Source organism: Saccopteryx bilineata, chromosome 2 (assembly GCF_036850765.1).
Source record: "Saccopteryx bilineata isolate mSacBil1 chromosome 2, mSacBil1_pri_phased_curated, whole genome shotgun sequence".
In the NCBI taxonomy this organism is placed as follows: Eukaryota; Metazoa; Chordata; class Mammalia; order Chiroptera; family Emballonuridae; genus Saccopteryx; species Saccopteryx bilineata.
Genome location: NC_089491.1, coordinates 231200648 through 231220469, shown reverse-complemented (window position 1 = coordinate 231220469; position 19822 = coordinate 231200648). Strand labels below are relative to the sequence as shown.

General features: G+C 46.5%; 2 protein-coding genes across 7 annotated transcripts in view; one reads left to right on the top strand and one right to left on the bottom strand.

The window, feature by feature from the left end:
* Positions 1-3688: 3688 nt before the first annotated feature.
* SOD1 (superoxide dismutase 1) lies at positions 3689-10702 on the top strand. 2 transcript variants are annotated; one of them, XM_066259550.1, is made up of 5 exons: positions 3689-3846; positions 6880-6973; positions 8639-8708; positions 9364-9481; positions 10501-10702. In XM_066259550.1, exons 1-5 carry the CDS (start codon positions 3775-3777, stop codon positions 10606-10608), a joined length of 462 nt encoding a protein of 153 aa, XP_066115647.1. In that variant the 5' UTR covers positions 3689-3774; the 3' UTR covers positions 10609-10702. The 2 variants fall into 2 exon arrangements, with proteins under 2 accessions (XP_066115647.1, XP_066115648.1); XM_066259551.1 differs by lacking the exon at positions 3689-3846 and adding an exon at positions 5335-5485.
* Positions 10703-10843: 141 nt separating this feature from the next.
* SCAF4 (SR-related CTD associated factor 4) overlaps positions 10844-19822 on the bottom strand; it is a 73186-nt gene continuing 64207 nt past the window's right edge. For all 5 annotated transcript variants that reach the window (XM_066259544.1, XM_066259547.1, XM_066259546.1 and 2 more), the window contains one exon: positions 10844-14123. In XM_066259544.1, coding sequence (XP_066115641.1) covers positions 13219-14123 — 905 coding nt within the window. In that variant the 3' untranslated portion in view covers positions 10844-13218. The remainder of the gene's footprint in view (positions 14124-19822) is intronic.

The window sequence follows — 19822 nt, the reverse complement described above, 5'->3', positions numbered from 1 at the left end:
TAACCTTGCCCAGAATGCTGCGATTTGCCACTGAAGGCTGAAGGTGCCCAGGGCCGTCGGCCCCATCTACGACACTGTGGACAAGCCAAGGGTATTTCTTCCAAGAAGCAGGTAAACTGATCTCATTTACACAAGGGCCACTTAACTATGTCTTGCCTGAATATTCAGGTTTTTTATTCTTCCCTCGAAGATCCCTGTTGTGGGTGTTGATAGTCCTATTTTCTGCTGCTTTGTTTAATATATAGTGTTTCCTTTATTCCTCTTGCCTCAATGCCCCACCCATATTTTAGGCTAGGACCTACTCCTAAATTAGAGCTCCTTTTTTGCCAACTTACAAATTTACCTCTGTCACCCGGCTTAGTGTATCCCAAGGTTCTCCTTACCACCTCATGGCTGTAAAGCTCCAGTATAAGGCCCCCTGGGTTCATCTTTCCAGTTTAAAGAAAACGGAAGTTCTGTCTTCATGCGTGCTGCGGATAGCTTTTTCAGTCTACATGAATCATTACCAGCTAGAAGCAGGGGTCATTGGGACTTTGATGCTAGCTGCAGAGTGTGGAAGTGTGACAGCAATTCCAGTGCCATGTGGACTTTTCTTGGATATGTTTCCTGGACTCCTGCTCCTGTGACAGCTCCTAATGGACTGAACTAGGGTTGGGTTGCATTTGCAGAAATTTGGAATGGTGCTGGTGCCAACTTGGACTTGGTGAACATGTTAAGGACATTACTCTTTTATGGATTCTTGTTGTATTAGCCAAGAGTTTGCTTAAAGGCTATAATCACTGTAACATATTAGAATGTTTGTTTGGGTATCTGTTAGCATTGACTATACTAATTTTGTGTTTGTTCCGCATTTTTTAAGTCTGCCTCCAAATTAGAATCTGGGAAACTAGGAAATCAGATGAGTGCAAATCTCAGCACACAAATTAAAAAGAAAAAAGAAAAGGGGGATATGTTGTGGACCGTAAATAGCAAAAAGCCATTGTAGATTTGAGGCTTAGCAAAAGGCTAAGTTCTCCCTCCTTCATCTCCATATGGGCTATGATGCTGAGTATCTGCACCCATTCCACTTGCTTCCTTGGATTGCTGGAAGCAATATATTCAATCCATGCCCTTCCTCTGACTCTTTGTTTGTTTCAGATGTTGGTAGATTTCACTAATGTATCCTGTTTTTGCCTTGGGAGAGTTCCTGTCTTAGCCTTGGATGTGCAACTTTGTATCAAGGTCCTTGATTTGCATATGGCTATATAATAAAGTGAACTGGGGCTATGGGGCACTCAGATACTGCCAGGCATTTTGAAGAGTCCTCCCGGTCCCATCGTTTTTGTTTTGATAAGTGTGTTTCCTTAATTCTGCACCGTTATTAGGAGCTGCGCTGGTCTGCGGCAGTAGAGCATCGGACCGGCATGTTGATGTCCTGGGTTTGATTCCCAGCCAGGGCACACAGGAGAAGCGCCCATCTGCTTCTCCACCCCTCCTCCTCCTCACTTCTCTTTTTCTCTCTCTCTCCCTCTCTCTATGTCTCTCTTCTCCCCTCCCACAGCCATGGCTCAATGGAGCAAGTTAGCCCTGGGCACTGAGTTTGGCTCCATGGCCTTGCCTCAGGCACTAAAAAATGGCTCTGGTTGCAATGGAGCAAAGGCCCCGATGGGCACAGCACCACCCCTGTGGGCTTGCTGGGCACCTGTGGGAGTCTGTCTCTGCCTCCCCTCCTCTCACTAAAATTAAAAAAAAAAGAAAGAAAATGAAAAATATGAACAATAGGCCCTGCTGGATAGCTTAGTTGGATAGAGAGCACTGTCCTGACATGCCGGGGTTGCAGGTTTGATCCCCGGTCAGGGCACACATAAGAATCAACCAATGATGCATAAATGAGTGGAACAAGGAATTGATGTTTCTCTCTCTTTCTTTCTGTGTCTCTCTCCCTTCCTCTCTCTAAAAATCAATTAAAAATGGCAATAAATACATAACTATCAACAATTGAGTCTAAAAAACAAAACAAACGAACAAGCAGAAACAGACAGACACAGAGAACATCTTGACATTTACCAGATAAGAGCAGGGTTGGTGGAACAGGTGAAAAAGGTGAAGGGATTAAGAAGTACAAATTGAGCCTGACTAGTTGGTTGCTCAGTGGATAGAGCATTGACCTGGGATGCTGAGGACCCAAGTTCGAAATCCCAAGGTCGCTGATTTGAGCATGGGCTCATCTGGCTTGAGTGTGGGCTCACCAGCTTAAGCATGGGGTCTCCGGCTTCAGTGTGGGATCATAGACATACCCCCATGATTGCTGGCTTGAGCCCAAGGTCACTAGCTTGAGCAAGGGGCCACTGGCTCATCTGGAGGCCCCCCCAACCCCCCATCAAGGCAGTATGAGAATTCAATCAATGAACAACTGAAAATGTTGCAACTACAAGCTGCTTCTCATCTCTCTCCCTTCCTGTCACTCTTGCAAAAAAAAAAAACAAAAACGTACAAATTGTTACAGAATAGTTATGGGGATGTGAAGTATAGCTTAAGGAATATAGCCAATAATAATATTCTAATAACTATGTATGGTGTCAGGCGGGTATGGGATGTATTGGGATGATCACTTGTCTAATAACTGGGGTGTATACCTGAAACTGACATAATATTGTACATTATTTGTAATTGAACAAAAAATGATTTTAAAAAATGACAACAGTCAACACAAAAGCGGTTCTGTGTGAATGAATCAAGATTTTACTTTTTGTTGTTGTTAGATCGTCAAAAAATATATTTTTTGGTGTGCTGTAGAATTTTAGTAATCAGTTTATGTGTGCCACAAGATGAACAAGGTTGAAAATTGCTGCTGCAGATGACCAGTGGTCTGGATGCATGAGCACCTTTCCTTAGTCCTTCCGGGTAACCAAGGGTTACCTGGAGGTCTAAAGTAAGTCTAGGCACTGAGCAGGACCGGGAAGTCCAGCAGTGTAAGTGCCGGTGATGGTTAACAGAAGAGCAGAACCCACTTCTCATGCCTCCACCTACTTGCTCTTTACTTGACTACAGTGGCCCCATTTTATTTCTTCGCTCTGTTTCTCGGGGTTGTCCTGAGCTAGGTCACCCTGCTCTGTCCTGCGCTGGCCGGAGAGTCAGACCACACAGGGCAGATGTGCAGAGCTCAATCATTCCATGTTTGGGAATTTTTATGGTTGTGGCCTTCCTTCTCGGATAGAAAAAAGGATGTGAGAATACATAGTCCTGACATCCAAGTCAGTCACTCCGTGTGCTCAGAACAGACACAGCAAGAATACAGGTGAGGCCCGGGGTGGGAAACCCAAGAACGAGGCCATGAAAAGACAGAGATTCCAAAACCGCCCAGCTCCACGTGGCTTCATTTCTAAACAACAAATTTATGACTCAAGTCAGTTATCACTGATGATACTTCCAGACCTGGTGACTTCGGATCCCGAAGGAGAGCCACTCCAAGCACTGCGACCCGCTGGCTACACCTTTTGCTAGAGAAAAACTGGTTCCTGCGGCACGCGCAGGTTCCCGGGCCCGCAGGCGCGGGAATGAGCGCGGGGGGCGGGGCTCTCACGCGTTTCTCCCCGCTGGCCCCACCCCCGTCCGTCCTGGTCATTTGCGTTTATAGGGCTCCTCTGGAGTGAGAACAGCGATTGGTCCCGGGCCGGGGGGGGCGGGGCTAGGAAGTCCGGCCTATAAGGGAGCGCCGGTGCGGTCGCTTCTGCGTAGGCGTATTTCGCGGCGTCTCGTAGGTATTCGGAGTTATACCGAGCGCGGCCCGCGATCATGGCGACCAAGGCTGTGTGCGTGATGAAGGGCGACGGCCCGGTGCACGGCATCATCCACTTCGAGGAGAAGGCAAGGCCGTGGCGTCGCTGTCCGCCCACCCGGCGTCAGTGCTGAGTCACGGACGAGCGTGGCGGGACCGCGGGCTGGGCCTGGGCGGGACCGCAGGCCTGGGAGCAAGCGAGCGAGCGCGGGAGGGCAGGGCGGCTGCCCGCGGGCGCCGGCGGGCCGGGGCCTGGCCGCTCGGAACGGTTCCGACGCTCCCTGCGGGGTCGCCTCTGCGTCCTGCGGGGCCAGGACACGCAGTGGCGCAGCAGTTCCAGCCGCGGGAATTCGTCGCCTCCGTTATCCCCTTGGGGCTCGTTTTCGACCTGGGCTGTCTGGGTCGACGTGTGCAGACCGCGGGCCGGCTGGTCCACCCTGGACCGCTGTTGGCACAGCCCTCGGGGCGAGGGCGCTAGGACGCGTTTATATTCAAAGGGTCGTGAAAAGCAGAAACCTACGACGGTCTGCGTGGCCTCACAGGAAAGCTTGTTCACACTACCCCAGGTCACGGCCAGGTGCAAGGGCAAGAAAGCACCCTGCACGAGCTTTTCCCCGAAGCCCGGAACCCCGGGGCTTTACGGGGCGGCCGTTCTGCCTCCGGGGCACAGGCCCTCGGTCGCCCATACACTGGCCCAGCTGCAGACCGGTGCTGTCGGGTATGTGTCCAAGGTCCCCGTGGCGGCTAGGTGCGCACAAGTGGACAGTTGGTGTTGGAGGCCGTGGTGTCCGTGCATGCAATTGTCACTCTGTCCTCCGTGCTGTGACTTTAAATTGCTCTACCAAAAGGCCTGTTACTGTCATGGTAGAAAAAAACTTTTGAACAAATCTTGTAACGTGAAGTATACAGAAATACTCATTATAGATAATATTGTACAGCTCGCTTTGTAAGGAAGGTGCTTGTGATAAGGGTGTCCCTAAGACTTACTGAGGTTTTCAGCTGGTGTGAGTTGTTCACCTGGTACTTGGCTTATTACTCATGAGAGAGAATAATTAATTTTTAAGCAAGAGTCAGTCTTTAAAGAGGTTTACAGAAACGGGAGTGGGCAGAAGTGTACTAGGTAAGTGGCCCATCTATGACATTTACATGGGGAGCTGAATTTTGTTCCTTGCGGTGGTTTCCAAAAGTTTCTGGAAAAGGTTCATTGGCATTTGACTACATTTGGCAGTTTTCACTTGCCAGACTTTGTTTTGTCCCTCCTCCCTCCTGGCACAGAACTCACTGCTGTCCTCCCTCCATAAACCAGGGTGTGAGTGCGCACACTCCCTAGGCTCTGCCCTCCTGATAGGCTTGACCAGCCACGTGTTTCAAGGCCCAAACTTCCATTTGGGTGCTGCTGTTTGTACCGGATAAAGACCCTTGGACACTTCAGCGGTACAGTGTGCTACAGATAGGCGAGGGTGTTAAATTGGCCATACACTGTATTTGCTTGGCCTGTTGAGTGCTTGAAACTTTGGATTATTTTCCTTTTTTTTAAAATTGATTTATTTATTTTATTTATTCATTTTAGAGAGGAGAGAGAGAGGGAGAGAGAGAGAGGAGAGAGAGACAGGGGGGAGGAGCTGAAAGCATCAACTCCCATATGTGCCTTGACCAGGCAAGCTCAGGGTTTCGAACCGGCGACCTCAGCATTTCCAGGTCGACGCTTTATCCACTGCGCCACCACAGGTCAGGCTCCTTTTTTTTTTTAAATCAGAAAATTTCACCTGTAAGTCCAAATTCCTAGCTTCTCTGGAGACATTTGGATATCAGCACACAGTAAGTCTTCATTAGCTCAGGGCGGGCGACATGGGGCGGCACCTGCTGGCACCCCCTCTGCTTCCCAACAAGACTGTGGCCCCTGCTGGGCTACTGTGCCCCTCCTTCACTACCCAGCAGATTCGGGCTTGGGAGAACCTGCCCTGTTTGTCTTTCTGTGTTTTTGATAAAGGGTGTTTTTGGGAAAAACATTCACATTTGAAATTTTCCAAAATTAAAGGTTGTCTTTAGAAGAATCCTATTATATCTATTTAAAAAAGAAAAAGCAGAGAAGGGCAGCAGTTACCACGCCTCTTGATTTGAGCTTCATACCATCCAGTAGGAAGTCAGAGCCGAAGGCTGGCTCCTCAGAGCAAAGACCCACATGTGTTCCTCTGTGGTGTGGAAGCCTGTGTGCATTTTTAGTTAAGATTTCTTCCTGGCTGTACTGGTGAGGCCCTTGGTTTCTGCCTGTACTCCGACCATGTCCCTTCACCCCTGCCTGAGCAAGGCTACTGTGTCGTCTTCACCTGCCCTCTGTTCTTATTGTGCTTTCTTTTTGGCCTCAGTGGTTATTGAGGCTTCAGTACCAAAAGACTCATAAAACAGTACGTCTGGTTAGAGTGGAATCAGTCCCCCAGGCACTGGAGGATAGGATGTTTTCTGGAACGAATCAAAACTAACTGTGCTGGAATCATAATGTGTTCCTCCAATGTACCTAATCTTGTGTAGTCGTATTACCACGAGTCCATGTTGGACCCCACAGTGGACAGTGGGGAACAGGGCTCCCAGCGTAACCAGCTGGACATTTGCTGGGCGCCTTTCTCTTTTTTTAAAAAAAAAAGCAAACCTGTATGTTTGCTATATGAAAAAATACACAAAGAAAGCAAGGTGGTAGAAGGGTGATGTGCTCCCATCTGGGCTACAACATTTGACATGTACACATGTTTTCACCTTGTGTATATATAACTGATTCAGAAGTATTTACAAAATAAACAAGAACTTACACATATTCTTCATGAGGGGGTCAAATTCCACAGAGTCCACAGTCCACACTTGCACACCCATCCTGCCACTTTGCAGTGTGCTGTTCCTGCTGTGTTGTTTCATACTGATGGCCAGCTGCCCACGGGCTCCTGGCCGGGTATCAGACCCAGGGCAGCACCTCCTTCCGATTGGGCGTTCCCTGCTAGCAGGCGCTGGGCACGAGTTGTTTGACTCCCAAGTCCATGTTCTTTCCACTTCTTGTGAGAGGTAGAGGTGACTCAGCAGTTTCCTTCATCCAGAACACTTCTCATACTTCTTGTGCTTTTCTCTGAATAAAGGGAAGTGGGTCTGTCATGGTCTCGGGCTCCATCTCAGGACTGACCAAAGGCGAGCATGGATTCCATGTGCATCAGTTTGGAGACAATACGCAAGGTGGGTGACCTGTTTACCCTAGCAAGACAGTACCAAGCAGTTACCTTCAACAAAATAATGTGACCACTAAGGTCAACCTTAGGGAGGTTAGCCACAAAACTAGTTTTTAATTCTGAAGTGTGTGGAAAGGAAGGGAAAGGAGGGTTTTTTTTGTATTTTTCTGAAGTTGGAAACGGGGAGGCAGACAGACTCCCGCATGCGCCTGACCGGGATCCACCTGGCACGCCCACCAGGGGGCGATGCTCTGCCCATCTGGGGCATCGCTCTGTTGCAACCAGAGCCATTCTAGCTCCTGAGGCAGAGGCCACAGAGCCATCCTCAGCACCCGGGCAAACTTTGTTCCAATGGAGCCTTGGCTGTGGGAGGGGAAGAGAGAGACAGAGAGGAAGGAGACGGGGAGGGGTGGAGAAGCAGATGGGTGCCTCTCCTGTGTGCCCTGGTTGGAAATCGAACCCGGGACTCCTGCACACCAGGCCGACGCTCTACCACTGAGCCAACCGGCCAGGGCAGAGTTTATTTTTTTAAATCGTGATTATGGCTTGATTATGTAAGAACCTAGGGTATTTTTAAGGAAAAAAACAAGTCAGTGACTTTCTTACCATCTTCATGATCCCAGGTATCTGTAGGGGGGTGTGGTTGAGAGTGGGTGCTTTAAGCACTGGGTCGGCATTCATTTGCATCACCTGTAAGAACAGGTCCACACCCCCAGCACAAGATGCACAGTGAGACAGGAGTAAGGTACAGACTGAAGACAGTATGTGAACTATTGGGATTAGAAGCAAGTTAACAGAAGTTTACAGGTGGGAAATGAATGCATTTAGCAATCTTTCCCCATTTTTGAGTTATCTGACCTTTGGTGTTTAGACTGTGAGAATTTGATTCATTTTGCTGGAACTTGTTTTAATGTTCCATAATTTGATTCCTATAAAGTAAATTAATGGCCAGATCTGATCTATTTCCACAGTTAGAAAATTTTTTCTCAAGTTGCTTCTTGGGTTCACTGCATCTGCTCTCAGGGGCTACTGCGCTGTGTCTTTGGCCCGGCTGCTTCCTGTAATCTGGTCCTCTCCCTGGTTGGGGTGGGGGCTGGGAAGAGTTTGTAAACAGTGGAAACTTCCCTTGGGCAGCTGAATGGAGGGGGCCTGGTCATGATAGAGCTGCATTGTTGTGGTTGTGTTCTATGAATGGCGGTCCTTGTAGCACAGGAGCCGTTTTCAAATGCAGCCCAAATGCTGCCACCGGAGTTGTGAGGCCACAGCCTTGCCCCTGGACCCAAGATGCTGCTTTGTATTCTGCACGCACAGGTCGAGCCATGGACAGGAGAGCTGTGTGTGGTGTGTTGCTGGGGAACTGAGTTTTCTGAAGTTAGGGTTTTCTACCTTCATGCAAACCAGGATTGTTATGGGATTTTAATAGTAGAAGCAGTGTTGAAGATCAATTCCTAGCCCTCTTATTTTACAGGGCAGTGGAGAAACCCAATCCCTTAGACCTTGTCTGTACTTCCTGCCCATTCTGTGTACTCAGGCCTTGTGTCCTGTTCTTAGTGGCCTAGGAGTCATGGCATAGGTCAGCACTTTCTCTTTGAGGTTTTAGTAGTGACCAGTTTCTTAGAATTGTTTTGGAAATTTGATTTATAATTTAGTTACTTTCTTTTTTGGTAAATAGGCTGTACCAGTGCAGGCCCTCACTTTAATCCTCTGAACAAAACCCACGGTGGGCCACAGGATCAAGAGAGGTAAGTGATGAAATGCTCAAATCTTACTGGGGTGGCCCAATGGCAGTGGCTTGCTGGGGGCCGTGTGGGTGTGCTGCTCACAGAGTGCATGCTGAAGGCGTGGTCTCCCCTGCTGGCCCTTTGCCTGGGCTAAGGAATTGACGACTGGGGATACGTAGAGCGATTTAGTTTTGTAGCATTTATTGAACACAACTAATACAAGCGTCAACAGGAACTAATACAGAAAATGAATAACAGTGCTGTCAGCCACGAACAAAGTAAACCATCATTGTGAAACATTGGAAACTTTGCAGACAAAAACCTGATACTGAAAATTCAATGAGACCACCTTTGTGTATTTGTTTTCTGAGAGCCTTTCAGGAAAATATTAAGTTTATTTTGTAACAGAGGCCGAAGGCATAGCTTTCTTAGCCGTGCCAAGAGTGACAGGCAGAACCCGGTAACCGAGAGCTGTGCCCATGCCGTGACTCCTCCCAGGGCATCGCTTTGTAGACCAGAAGCCTTAAAGAACTGTGTCCAGACTGTCTACTTACTTCGCAGTCTGGACAAGTGGTTCCTGTTTGATATAGGCTGTGCCTACATCTCAGCCAGCCCTATGCCTGACTCGGTGAGTTTATTTAGTTCGTGAACCGTTCTGCTGCTTTCCCAATGTCAGGCATGTTGGAGACCTGGGCAATGTGACTGCGGGCGAAGATGGTGTGGCCAAAGTGGCTATTGAGGATTCTATGATCTCGCTCTCAGGAGACCATTCCATCATTGGGCGCACCATGGTGGTAAGTGATGTGCATAAAATTTCTTCTAGCACAGTCATGTGTCTTTTCATGATGGTTAGTCCGGGTTTCTAAGGATCCCGGTAAGCTGTACCTTAGATTATTTTATTGGGTGATACAGTGAAGATGAATTAATTATCTAGGTCAATTAAGAACACTGTTCTGCTAAGACGCAGCCATAAATACATTGGACTATATTAGGTCTGTGTGGCAGAAACAGGAGTCCTTGTCTAGTTTTAAGATGGATAGATTTTCTTGCCACAACTGGGTTATCCCTTTATACTTAAACAGAATGTTTTGTTAAATCTGAAGTCTTGGATGGCCTCAGGAAGAACATTCATTCATTCATTCATGTTTGCAGGCTATCAGTTAGCCTGTGTAACAGTGGGAAGTGGTTGGCCCTTTGCCTGGAGCTGCGCCTGGTTCACACAAAACACCAAGTACAAGCAGTGAGGGCAGCAGACCTGCAGGAGTCCCTTCTGTTAGTGGATGCTTATCCTGAGGGTTATCTTCAGCCACAGTTGAGAAGCAGAGAAATTTATTCGTGGTTGATAAGAAAAATTTAAACTATTATTTTAAATCGTTCAAGGTAGTTTAAGGATTACTCTTATAGACTAGGGCCATTCGGCACAATTTTGGTAATTTGTTTCGGAGGGGCTTCATGTTCCCTTTTTTGAAGCAGTTGATGCTCTAAAAGAACGGCCACTCTAACAGGTCCCTAGAATTCTCATGGGAGATCCAGACCAGCACGTGGTGCTCTGACAGGATGTTCAGGTTTAGTATTTCATTTTGAGGTAGCAGCACTTACCCAGTGTTGAAAGGTAGTTGATGTCTTTGCATCAAGAAAAAGCTGAGTAGTGGTTTCTACCTTTAGTTACTAGGTTAACTATTAGTCTATTTTTCTACTAAAATTAACATGATTTCCTAACATTAAGTGGTTCTTTTAGAAGTCTTTTGGGTATTAGGAAGAGGTGGTAATTACTTGGCAGCCCTAACTTACATGTTCTTGACATTTTTTCAAGGTCCATGAGAAACGAGATGACCTGGGCAGAGGTGGGAATGATGAAAGCAAGAAGACGGGCAACGCTGGGGGCCGCCTGGCCTGCGGGGTGATTGGGATCGCCCAGTGACATTCCCCAGGACCGCCTGCGTCCTAGTACTCGTTTTGCTAGTTGTAGGAATTTAACTTGGTAAACATTAAATACTGTCATCTTAAAAGTGTAATATGTGTCTTTTTTTTTAAAATTTGCTTTAAGTACCTGTATCAAGAGCTGATTTAGATCACTTGGAAGATTTGTGTAATTGTATCATCTCATTCAATTAAAATGTGTTTCAATGGTCTCTGTTTTGCCAGACTTATTCACATAGGGGCATTAAACTAAACTCTTCAAACTTCCTCAGTTCTCACTCAAGCCTTTGATAAACAGACACACAGTGTGACACTGTATCTTGAGCCTGTTTCACACAGCCAAACTGAAATTCTAAATTAGCTCCAAGGACCATACTTAGAGCTAGAATGGAACAGACTTAGTAGTATGTTGACTGTTTTCAGTGAGATGATCACCATGTTTACATTCACCACAGCTGGTCTCTTAAGACTGATGAACTTTAGACAGGCTGTCCTGGGTCAGCGTTAGGGAAGTTATGGAGGTGTCCCTAGTTAACACCATTTGATTCAAAAAGCATGTTTACTTTAAAGGGGGATGTGGTGGTTTGAGAACCCTTGGATAACTTAGTGACACTGAAGGTTAAGTAAGGCTAGTAAGATGAGTTCACCTACCTGCCAGAAAAGGGAACATTGCACACCTATGGACATCTGGTTCATCATAAAAGTACAGTTCGCCATGATCTGCTTTCAGAGAAGGGGCCAAGGCAATGTCCGAGTGTCAGTGAATTCAAGTCTGTTTCTCTTCATGTGAATATGTGCCTATAAGAGGATGCTTTTAAATGAAATGTTAATCCAACTTGGGTTTGACTATGTGAATTAGTTGTCTACTAATGGAAAATTTTAAAAATATTTCTGGTAGCAAAATCAGAAATAAGTTACAATTCTGACTGACCATAAATATATGAAGTACTTTATCAAATGTAGCTCATTTAGGAGGAAAAGCTAATTTAGAAAAAGACACTTTGTCGTGTTTTCAAAGTTAAAAGTAAGTGATAAAGCACAGTAGGTTCATAAGCGGTTAAAATCACTGTCAGGTACAGAATTAAAAAGAAACAGCAGTTGACAAGATTTCACTAACACAATTTTACCTAAGTAGGTAAACCCTCTGCTACCTTTGTGGTGTACTCACTACCACTTTCATTGCTTTGGGCGGTTTTGTCAGGTGTGAATAAGGTGGTCTCAATACTTTTCACCTGGCTGTAAGTCCTGAATCTGAATACTAAATAACCATGGTTCTTTCCAGAAGCAGTTTTTTAGCACTTGTAAATGTCACAGTGGGCCAGCATAAAACTAAGGAAAAGTTTTATAATTTGAGCCTGAACCTAGGAAATGGGGTTTTCTAAAGGCAGGAACACAAGAGCTCTGCCCTGGGTACCTGCTTCTCCCTGTCAAAACCCAGGACCACAGTGGTGCCTGGGGATGAGGGCAAAGAAAAAGCACTCAGCACACTGAACCAGGACAGATGTGACAGTAAAAACTTCAACGAGGCCACAGGTACTTGAGTTTGTCACGGCAGGTCCTTGCCTCGGCTCTGGGCAATCAGCGGTACATGGATGCTTTTCTGAACCACTTAAGGTACAGTTTGATTTGGCTTTGGATGTCTTCATGTACTAGTTCTTGGATACCTTACAACTATTTCCCCTAGTTAACAATATTAAACAAAGACAAAATACTCTATAGGTGGCAACAAGTTCAGTCTACCTCTGCCCAGCAGGGGAGTTTACAAAACCAGAAGAGGCTACAGGCAAGGCTTATAGGAAACAGGTTGCACTGAAGTCCTTAAAGTAAGACAAAAACGTTTAGGATGCAAATGTTAATCTTGATTTCTCCTACCCTTGTGAAAAACTTAATGGGAGCATAAGCAAAACACCCAACTCTATAAATAAGTAATATCCAGGCAATCAAGATAATTTTCCTTCCAGCAAAATTTCTCTTTACAAATTAATTAGGGCAACATTTACCACAAAGCCAATGGCAAAAGAAAAAACCAAAAACCTTGAATGAACTGCAAAACAAACATTAAAATCACTAACTTTTACCTTACAATTAAAATGCTAAAAATCAAAAGTATTACAAACCAAGTTTTACATGAACTACATAAAGATGTCTATTTCCATTAAAGAAGTCTAATTTAGACTCCAGTATTTAACAGCTCAAACTTTGATGGTGAACAATCCTTTTCCACCTTATTGCAGTGTACGAAGAATAGCACACATTAAAGTTTGTTACGAAAATAGAGTTTATTAAAAACATCCCTATTGTTTGAGGAGCTTTCACTGTTACCTTGTCTTAAATTAAAAAAAAAAAATAGAGAGCACTTCTAATTATGATTTGTAAACTTTTTAAAGTCAAAACTTTTAAAAAGTTACAGCAAAAAGGGTAATATTTATTCATATGTTCAGTATTTTTTGTTATTTTGTGGCTATTTTTAAATAGAAGGGAAGCAATCAAATTGCTTACAACGCCCCACAACTACCATGGGGGACAGAGCGGGAGCAAATATAATACAGCATCTGTACACCTCAAGCTCTCCCCGCGCCAAGGTCACTGTCAGTCCCGACACTCCCGGTCCCTAGCGAGCCTCTGCCGCTGAGCCAGAGTCCTGGTCGGGTTCCACGGATGAGGTAGCCTCAGCAGGCGGCTCGTCAGCAGGCTTCACAGACTCGGGCTCCCCCTTGGCAAGTTCGGAGACTGTGTCTGCATTCCCCGCTTGGCTAAGGGGAGGGTCGACGGCCCTGTCTGTCACCTCAGGCTTCTCCTTCCCTCGGTTTTCCTCCTTCTCTCTGCGAGACTCTCTATCCCTAGAATCTCTCTCTCTGTCTCGGTGCCCACCAGACCGTCGGCTTCTGTCCTCCAAGTCTCTGTGTCTGTCCCGGTCAGGGCTCCTCCTTCCCCACTCTCTCCTTTCACGGCCACTATTCTCTCTCTCATCATTCCGGCTCCCATACCGGTCCCGGTCGTTTTCCACCCTATTTCCAAAAGATCTTCTTCCAAACCTTTCTTGGTCTCTACCTGAATTGAACTGCTGCCTGTTATCATTTCTAAACGGCTGTGGCTGCTGCTGTGTTGGTGGTGGCTGCTGCTGCGTTGGTGGAGGCTGCTGTGGCTGCGGCTGTGCCTGTGGTGGTGGCTGCTGCTGCTGCTGCCTCGTGTCTCTGTCTTCAGGACCCCCTGGGCCTGGTCCCGGGCCCCCAAGCCCTGGCATCCCACCAGGCCTCACAAAAGGGCCATGTGGTGGGAAGGGACCTTTCATTCCATGAGGCGGCGGCATGGCGAAGCCCCCAGGCCCCGGTGGTGGGCCCCTGTGCATCATGTGCGGTGGCATGGGCCTGGGTGGCATCAAAGGGAAGCGCTGCAGGTGGGGCGGAGGCATCCCCGGAGGCCGCTGCAATGGGATCAGGCCTGGTCGGGCCCCGAGGAGACCGGTGGACGGTGCCTGGAGCCCAATCACAGGGCCAGGTGCAACGCCTTGAGTACCTAAAAGGCAATAAAAGCAAAAATGTGAATAAAATAACAGATGATGATATGGTATTTTCAATCATCTCCTGTGGAGCTTCAAGTAAAATGAAATTTAATGCCCAATCTTCAAATTCTGTACTTTTTGCTGGTCTACTCGTCATGAACTCAATGTGCAGGCCCAATAACAACCATGCAAGAGTGGTATTCAAGATACTCAACATGTTATACTAGGATATAGATCATCAGACCACTGTATCAGCCAGCATCTGAGTAGAGGTCAGAACAAGCTGGAGAAGGAAACTAATATACCCATTTCTGGAAAGAGGACATAAGAATCTCTTGCAGCCTCAGGATACAAAACACATGTAAGGAATATAATGTGCAAAGCCGAAAGAGACAGCAGAGCAAAGCCAAGTGGAGGTTATATCAGGTGCACCCTTAGAACAGTTTATACTCCAAGTCTTCATTTGACTTGCTACTATAAAAAAAAAGGTGCCACGGACCAGAAAACCCAGTGGAGAGGTCTCCGACTGCGTGTCACCATACTGCCTCATGCAGTTATGGGTGCAGTGAGCATCACTCAAACACTAGCGCTCACGAAATAAAGATGCATACACAAACTCAGAGTTCATTTTTACGGACCCCCCTCCAAAGCAAAGCATACGTGTGACTTGCTGGGCTGAGATGACCGCTGAGCAATGCTGACGTTCAGCTTTTCACCTTCTGCCTGTCCTTCAAAGGTGGTGAGACTGATCATGTTGGTGTGTTGAAAATGACAAAGCCTGGCTGGTTAACTTTCCACTTGCACGAGAACTGACTGTGTCTTAGCATAAAAACTGTACCATTGCAGCCCTGGCCAGTTGACTCAGCGGTAGAACATTGGCCCAGTGTGTGGAAGTCCCGGGTTTGATTCCCTGTCAGGGAACAGGTGAAGCGCCCATCTGCTTCTCCACCCTTCCTCCTCTCCTTTCTCTCTCTCTCTTCCCCTCCCGCAGCCAAGGCTCCATTGAAGCAAAGTTGGCCCGGGTGCTGAGGACGGCTCCAGCCACAATGGAGCAACGCTCCAGACGGGCAGAGCATTGCCCCTTGGTGGGCATGCCGGGTGGATCCCGGTCGAGTGCATGTGGGAGTCTGTCTGACTACCTCCCCACTTCTAACTTTGGAGAAAAAAAAATTGTACCAATGTAACAACCCATCATTTATGACACCAAAAAAATGTTGTGGTTCACCACTTGAGTAACATAAAGGCACTGTTGTCACTCTTTCAATTTATTTCTCCACAAACATAAACATCAGAGGAAAATACTATGCCCAATAGTTCCTCTCATGGACAACGTTCTAGTGACTGTCAGAAAGTGCTATTTACCCGTGTGCTGCAGAAAGGTCTATGAACAAATACGGGTGGTGACTCTTCCTGTGTGACACTGATAGCCAACAACCTGAAAGCAAACCCAGTACTTTCACACTCAGTCTCTGCACACCGCCCAACATCATGTTCTTTTGTTTATATCTCGAATCACTTCACTAGCTTTAACAAACATTCAATCATTGAACAAGTTCTGCCTCCTCCCAGGTTTTCTGTATAAATAAATGATTAATATCAATAAACACACAGGAATTTCTGCTTCAGTTTTTGCCCCCACAAGTAGTCCAGCACTGTTCTGTGGGACTTAAGCACTCATAGAGTGAACCTGAAAATACATAGATACCAGTCTATAACTCACACTCACAAACTCTGGTGGTTACTTAAACAAAATACCTTCTTTTAAATGATTAAGGAGAAATACATTTGGTGAAATATAAGCTTACACTGGAGTGACCCTGGACATGTGCCTTGGAAATGGGGACAATTATACTGGCCTCAACTGACACAGAATGCACAGCTAAGTGCTGGCCCAGAGTTAAGTGCTAAACTCGCTATTCCACACATCTTTTCTGACAGTGATAACCTAACGCTAAATATCTGATGCAAAAAAACCAGTTTTAATTTCTGATGATTAAGATCACTTAAGTCCTAGCTGGATAGCTCAGTTGGTTAGAGCGTTGTCTTGATATGCTAAGGTTGTGGGTTTGATCCCTGGACAGGGCAGACACAAGAATCAACCAATGAATGAATGCATGGATAGGTAAAACAACAAACTGAAGGTTCTATCTCTCTGTTAAAAAACAAAACCAAGCCCTGGCCGTTTGGCTCAGTGGTAGAGCGTCGGCCTGGCGTGCAGAAGTCCCGGGTTCGATTCCCGGCCAGGGCACACAGGAGAAGCGCCCATCTGCTTCTCCACCCCTTCCCCTCTCCTTCCTCTCTCTCTCTTCCCCTCCCGCAGCCGAGGCTCCATTGGAGCAAAGATGGCCCGGGCGCTGGGGATGGCTCCTTGGCCTCTGCCCCAGGCGCTAGAGTGGCTCTGGTAGCGGCAGAGCAACGCCCCGGAGGGGCAGAGCATCTCCCCCTGGTGGGCAGAGCATCGCCCCCCTGGTGGGCGTGCTGGGTGGATCCCGGTCGGGCGCATGCGGGAGTCTGTCTGACTGTCTCTCCCTGTTTCCAGCTTCAGAAAAGTACATAAACAACAACAACAAAAAAAAACTCATAAAAGAAATGAGCCTAACCTGTGGTGGCGCAGTGGATAAAGTGTCAACCAGAAGTGCTGAGGTCCCTGGTTTGAAGCCCCCAGTATGCCCTGACAGGGCACATGTGAGAAGCAACTAAGTTGATTATTTCCCACTCCTACACTCCTCCACCCTGCCTTTCCCTCTTTTTCTTCTCTTTCTAAACATCAATAAATAAACTCTTTTAAAAAAATCACTTAAATTGAACTTTACTTCCCATTTTTTACTGTTAGGAAGGCCAGTGTGGCACATTCAAGTATCTATAGGCTCAGGGGCCAATGGCAAATTACTTATTTTTTTTTTAGTGAGAGAGAGAGGAGAGACAGAGAAACAGAAGGGAGAAAGAGATGAGAAGCATCAGCTCATTGTGGCACTTCAGTTCACTGACTGCTTCTCATACATGCCTTGACTGGGGGACTCCAACCAGCGAACATGAGATCATGTCTATGATCCCACCCTCAAGCTGGTGACCTCAGCACTTGAACCTGGACCTCAGTGTCCAGGATCGACACTCTATCACTGTGCCAACATCTGGTCGGGTCCAATGGCAAAATTTAAAATAATAATAGAAAAATGGAGGAGGTCAAAGCATTTATAATAAAATAAGTTCAGCCTGAATGGTAGTGGTGCAGTGAATTGAGAGTCAGCCTGGGACACTGAGGGCCCCAGTCTGAAACTCTGAGGTCACCTGGCTAGAGTGTAGCTCATCAACATGATCCCATCATTGCTGGCTTGAAGCCCAAGACGCTGGCTTGAGCAAGGGATCACTGGTCCATATTTAGCACCCCGTGCCCCCTGGTCAATGCACGTATAAGAAGCAATGAACTAGTGATGCAACTAAAGAGTTGATGCTTATCTCTCTCCTCCCCATCTCTTTCCCTTTGGGAAGGGAGGGGAGGGGTAGGGTAGGGGGGAAGTAAGTTAGTTCAGATGAGTTTTTAAGAGGAAATGAAGACTCCTGTAGGGAAATGGGAAGGCCTGATTTCTGATTTCCCCATGACTGGCGTCCTCAACCACCAGTCTGACAATGGCAAAGGGATGCCACCTCCCCCTGTTACAGAAGAGAGATTTGAGCAGTGATTTTTTTTGGTAAAATATAAACCCATCTCTTGAAACACATCTCTTCAGTCTTCTTTAACATGGCTTTAGGATGCACAGACGCATTTAAGAGGGTTAACATATTCATCATATATTTAAAACCACCAGAAAGCACAGTATTTTTACAAAAAAAAATGCCTAATTCATTTATTCTACACATGTAGGTATATGTAAATAAGTGGATTTTCCTTTAACCCTTCCTGGACCAACAAAATTTAGATTACCAACAGAATACTCCCATGATCCCAAATACCGGTCTTCAGACCACAGACATGGAGAAACTGTGGATAATTTTTTTGGCTCATCTGTAAAATTATTATTATTTTGCAGTGAACATGTATTGCTTTCATAATAAAGTTGTATTTAATTTAAAATGTATCAGGTGGGCCTGACCGGTGGTGGTGCAGTGGATTCAGAGTCGACCTGGGATGCTGGGATTGAGTTTTGAAACCTCGAGGTTGCTGGCTTGAAGCACAGGCTCAGCTGCAGTCCCCCGATCAAGGCACATATGAGACGAAAAAAGTGAACAACTTAAGTGCCACAACTATGCTCTCACTGTCGCTCTCTCACTAAAATATCTATCTATCTCTGCCCCTCCCTCCCTCCCTCCCTCAGGTGGCATAAGCCTTTGGTAGGGATTCTATCTGAATTTCACTTTTATTTTTATTAAGAAAGCCAACAGTACGTAGATACCAATGGAATATATACTGAGTTACCCACTTTTTTTTTTTTTTTGAGACAGAGAGAGGGATAGACAGGGACAGGAATAGAGAGATGAGAAGCATCAATCATTAGTTTTTTGTTGCGCGTTGCAACACCTTAGTTGTTCATTGATTGCTTTCTCATATGTGCCTTGACCGCGGGTCTTCAGCAGACCAAGTAACCCCTTGCTCGAGCCAGCGACCTTGGTTGCTCAAGCTGGTGAGCTTTTGCTCAAACCAGATGAGCCCACGCTCAAGCTGGCAACCTTGGGGTCTCGAACCTGGGCCTTCCGTATCCCAGTCTGACGCTCTATCCCCTGCGCCACCGCCTGATCAGGCATGAGTTACCCACTTCTTAAAGGCATTCAAAGCAATTATTCATTTTATCTGGAAGCATGTGTAATACCAGTGCCAAGTTTTCTGGAGTTACAAATTCATTCATTCACACATACATCCAATATCTGAGCTTACATCAGGAACTTGTTTAATGTGCTGGGGATATAAAACATGGTACTTTCTCATCAAATGACACAGCCTAGCAGAAACAAATGTCGACAGCTGCAGGAGATGCACAGCTAGCATGGTAGCAAAACAGAACAGGTATAGTTCCACGCATCTGCATGGGAGCCCCAGGGAATGTCTGACCGGGTCTCAAAGGACAGACACATATGAGGCAGACAAGATAAGGACAAACATGACTGGTCAGGAGCAGCAGCAGCCTCTGAAGAGGTTCAGGGAGGTGAGGCAGCTAAGTGTTGTTCTGAGAACTACAATACAGGGTCTTGATGAGAACCAAGAGCAGAACCTACGGAAGATGAGATTGCTGAGACAGCAAGAAAGAGTGTGTGAATACAAATTACTATATTTTAAAAACGATGAGGTTGATGAAGCTGAACAGGTGGGCTAGGAATACAGGGAACAGATAGGATTTAAGAGATGGAGGAACAGCTTGACCAGGCGGTGGCCCAGTGGATCAAGCATCAGACTGGAATGTAGAACACCCAGGTTCGAAACCCTGAGATCGCCGGCTTGAGCGTGGGCTCATCTAGTTTGAGCAAGGGGTCACTCTGTCTGCTGTAGCCCTCAGGTCAAGGCACATATGGGAGGGAAATTGATGAGCAACTAAGGTGCCGCAACGAAAAATTGATGCTTCTCATCTCTCTCCCTTCCTGTCTGTCTGTCCCTATCCGTCCCTCTCTCTCTGTCCATCACACACACACACACACACACACACACACACACACACACGAAAGAGATGGAGGAACAGAGCTCTGCTTCGAATGGCTGAGTATAAGGAGGCATTGATGCAATGCA

Bases quoted from the DNA above. Each gene is read 5' to 3' on its own strand.
- SOD1 (XM_066259550.1), top strand. From the start codon at position 3,775: ATGGCGACCAAGGCTGTGTGCGTGATGAAGGGCGACGGCCCGGTGCAC. The intron at 3,847-6,879 runs GCAAGGCCGTGG...CTCTGAATAAAG, and splicing joins TCATCCACTTCGAGGAGAAG to GGAAGTGGGTCTGTCATGGT. The intron at 6,974-8,638 runs GTGGGTGACCTG...TTTGGTAAATAG, and splicing joins GTTTGGAGACAATACGCAAG to GCTGTACCAGTGCAGGCCCT.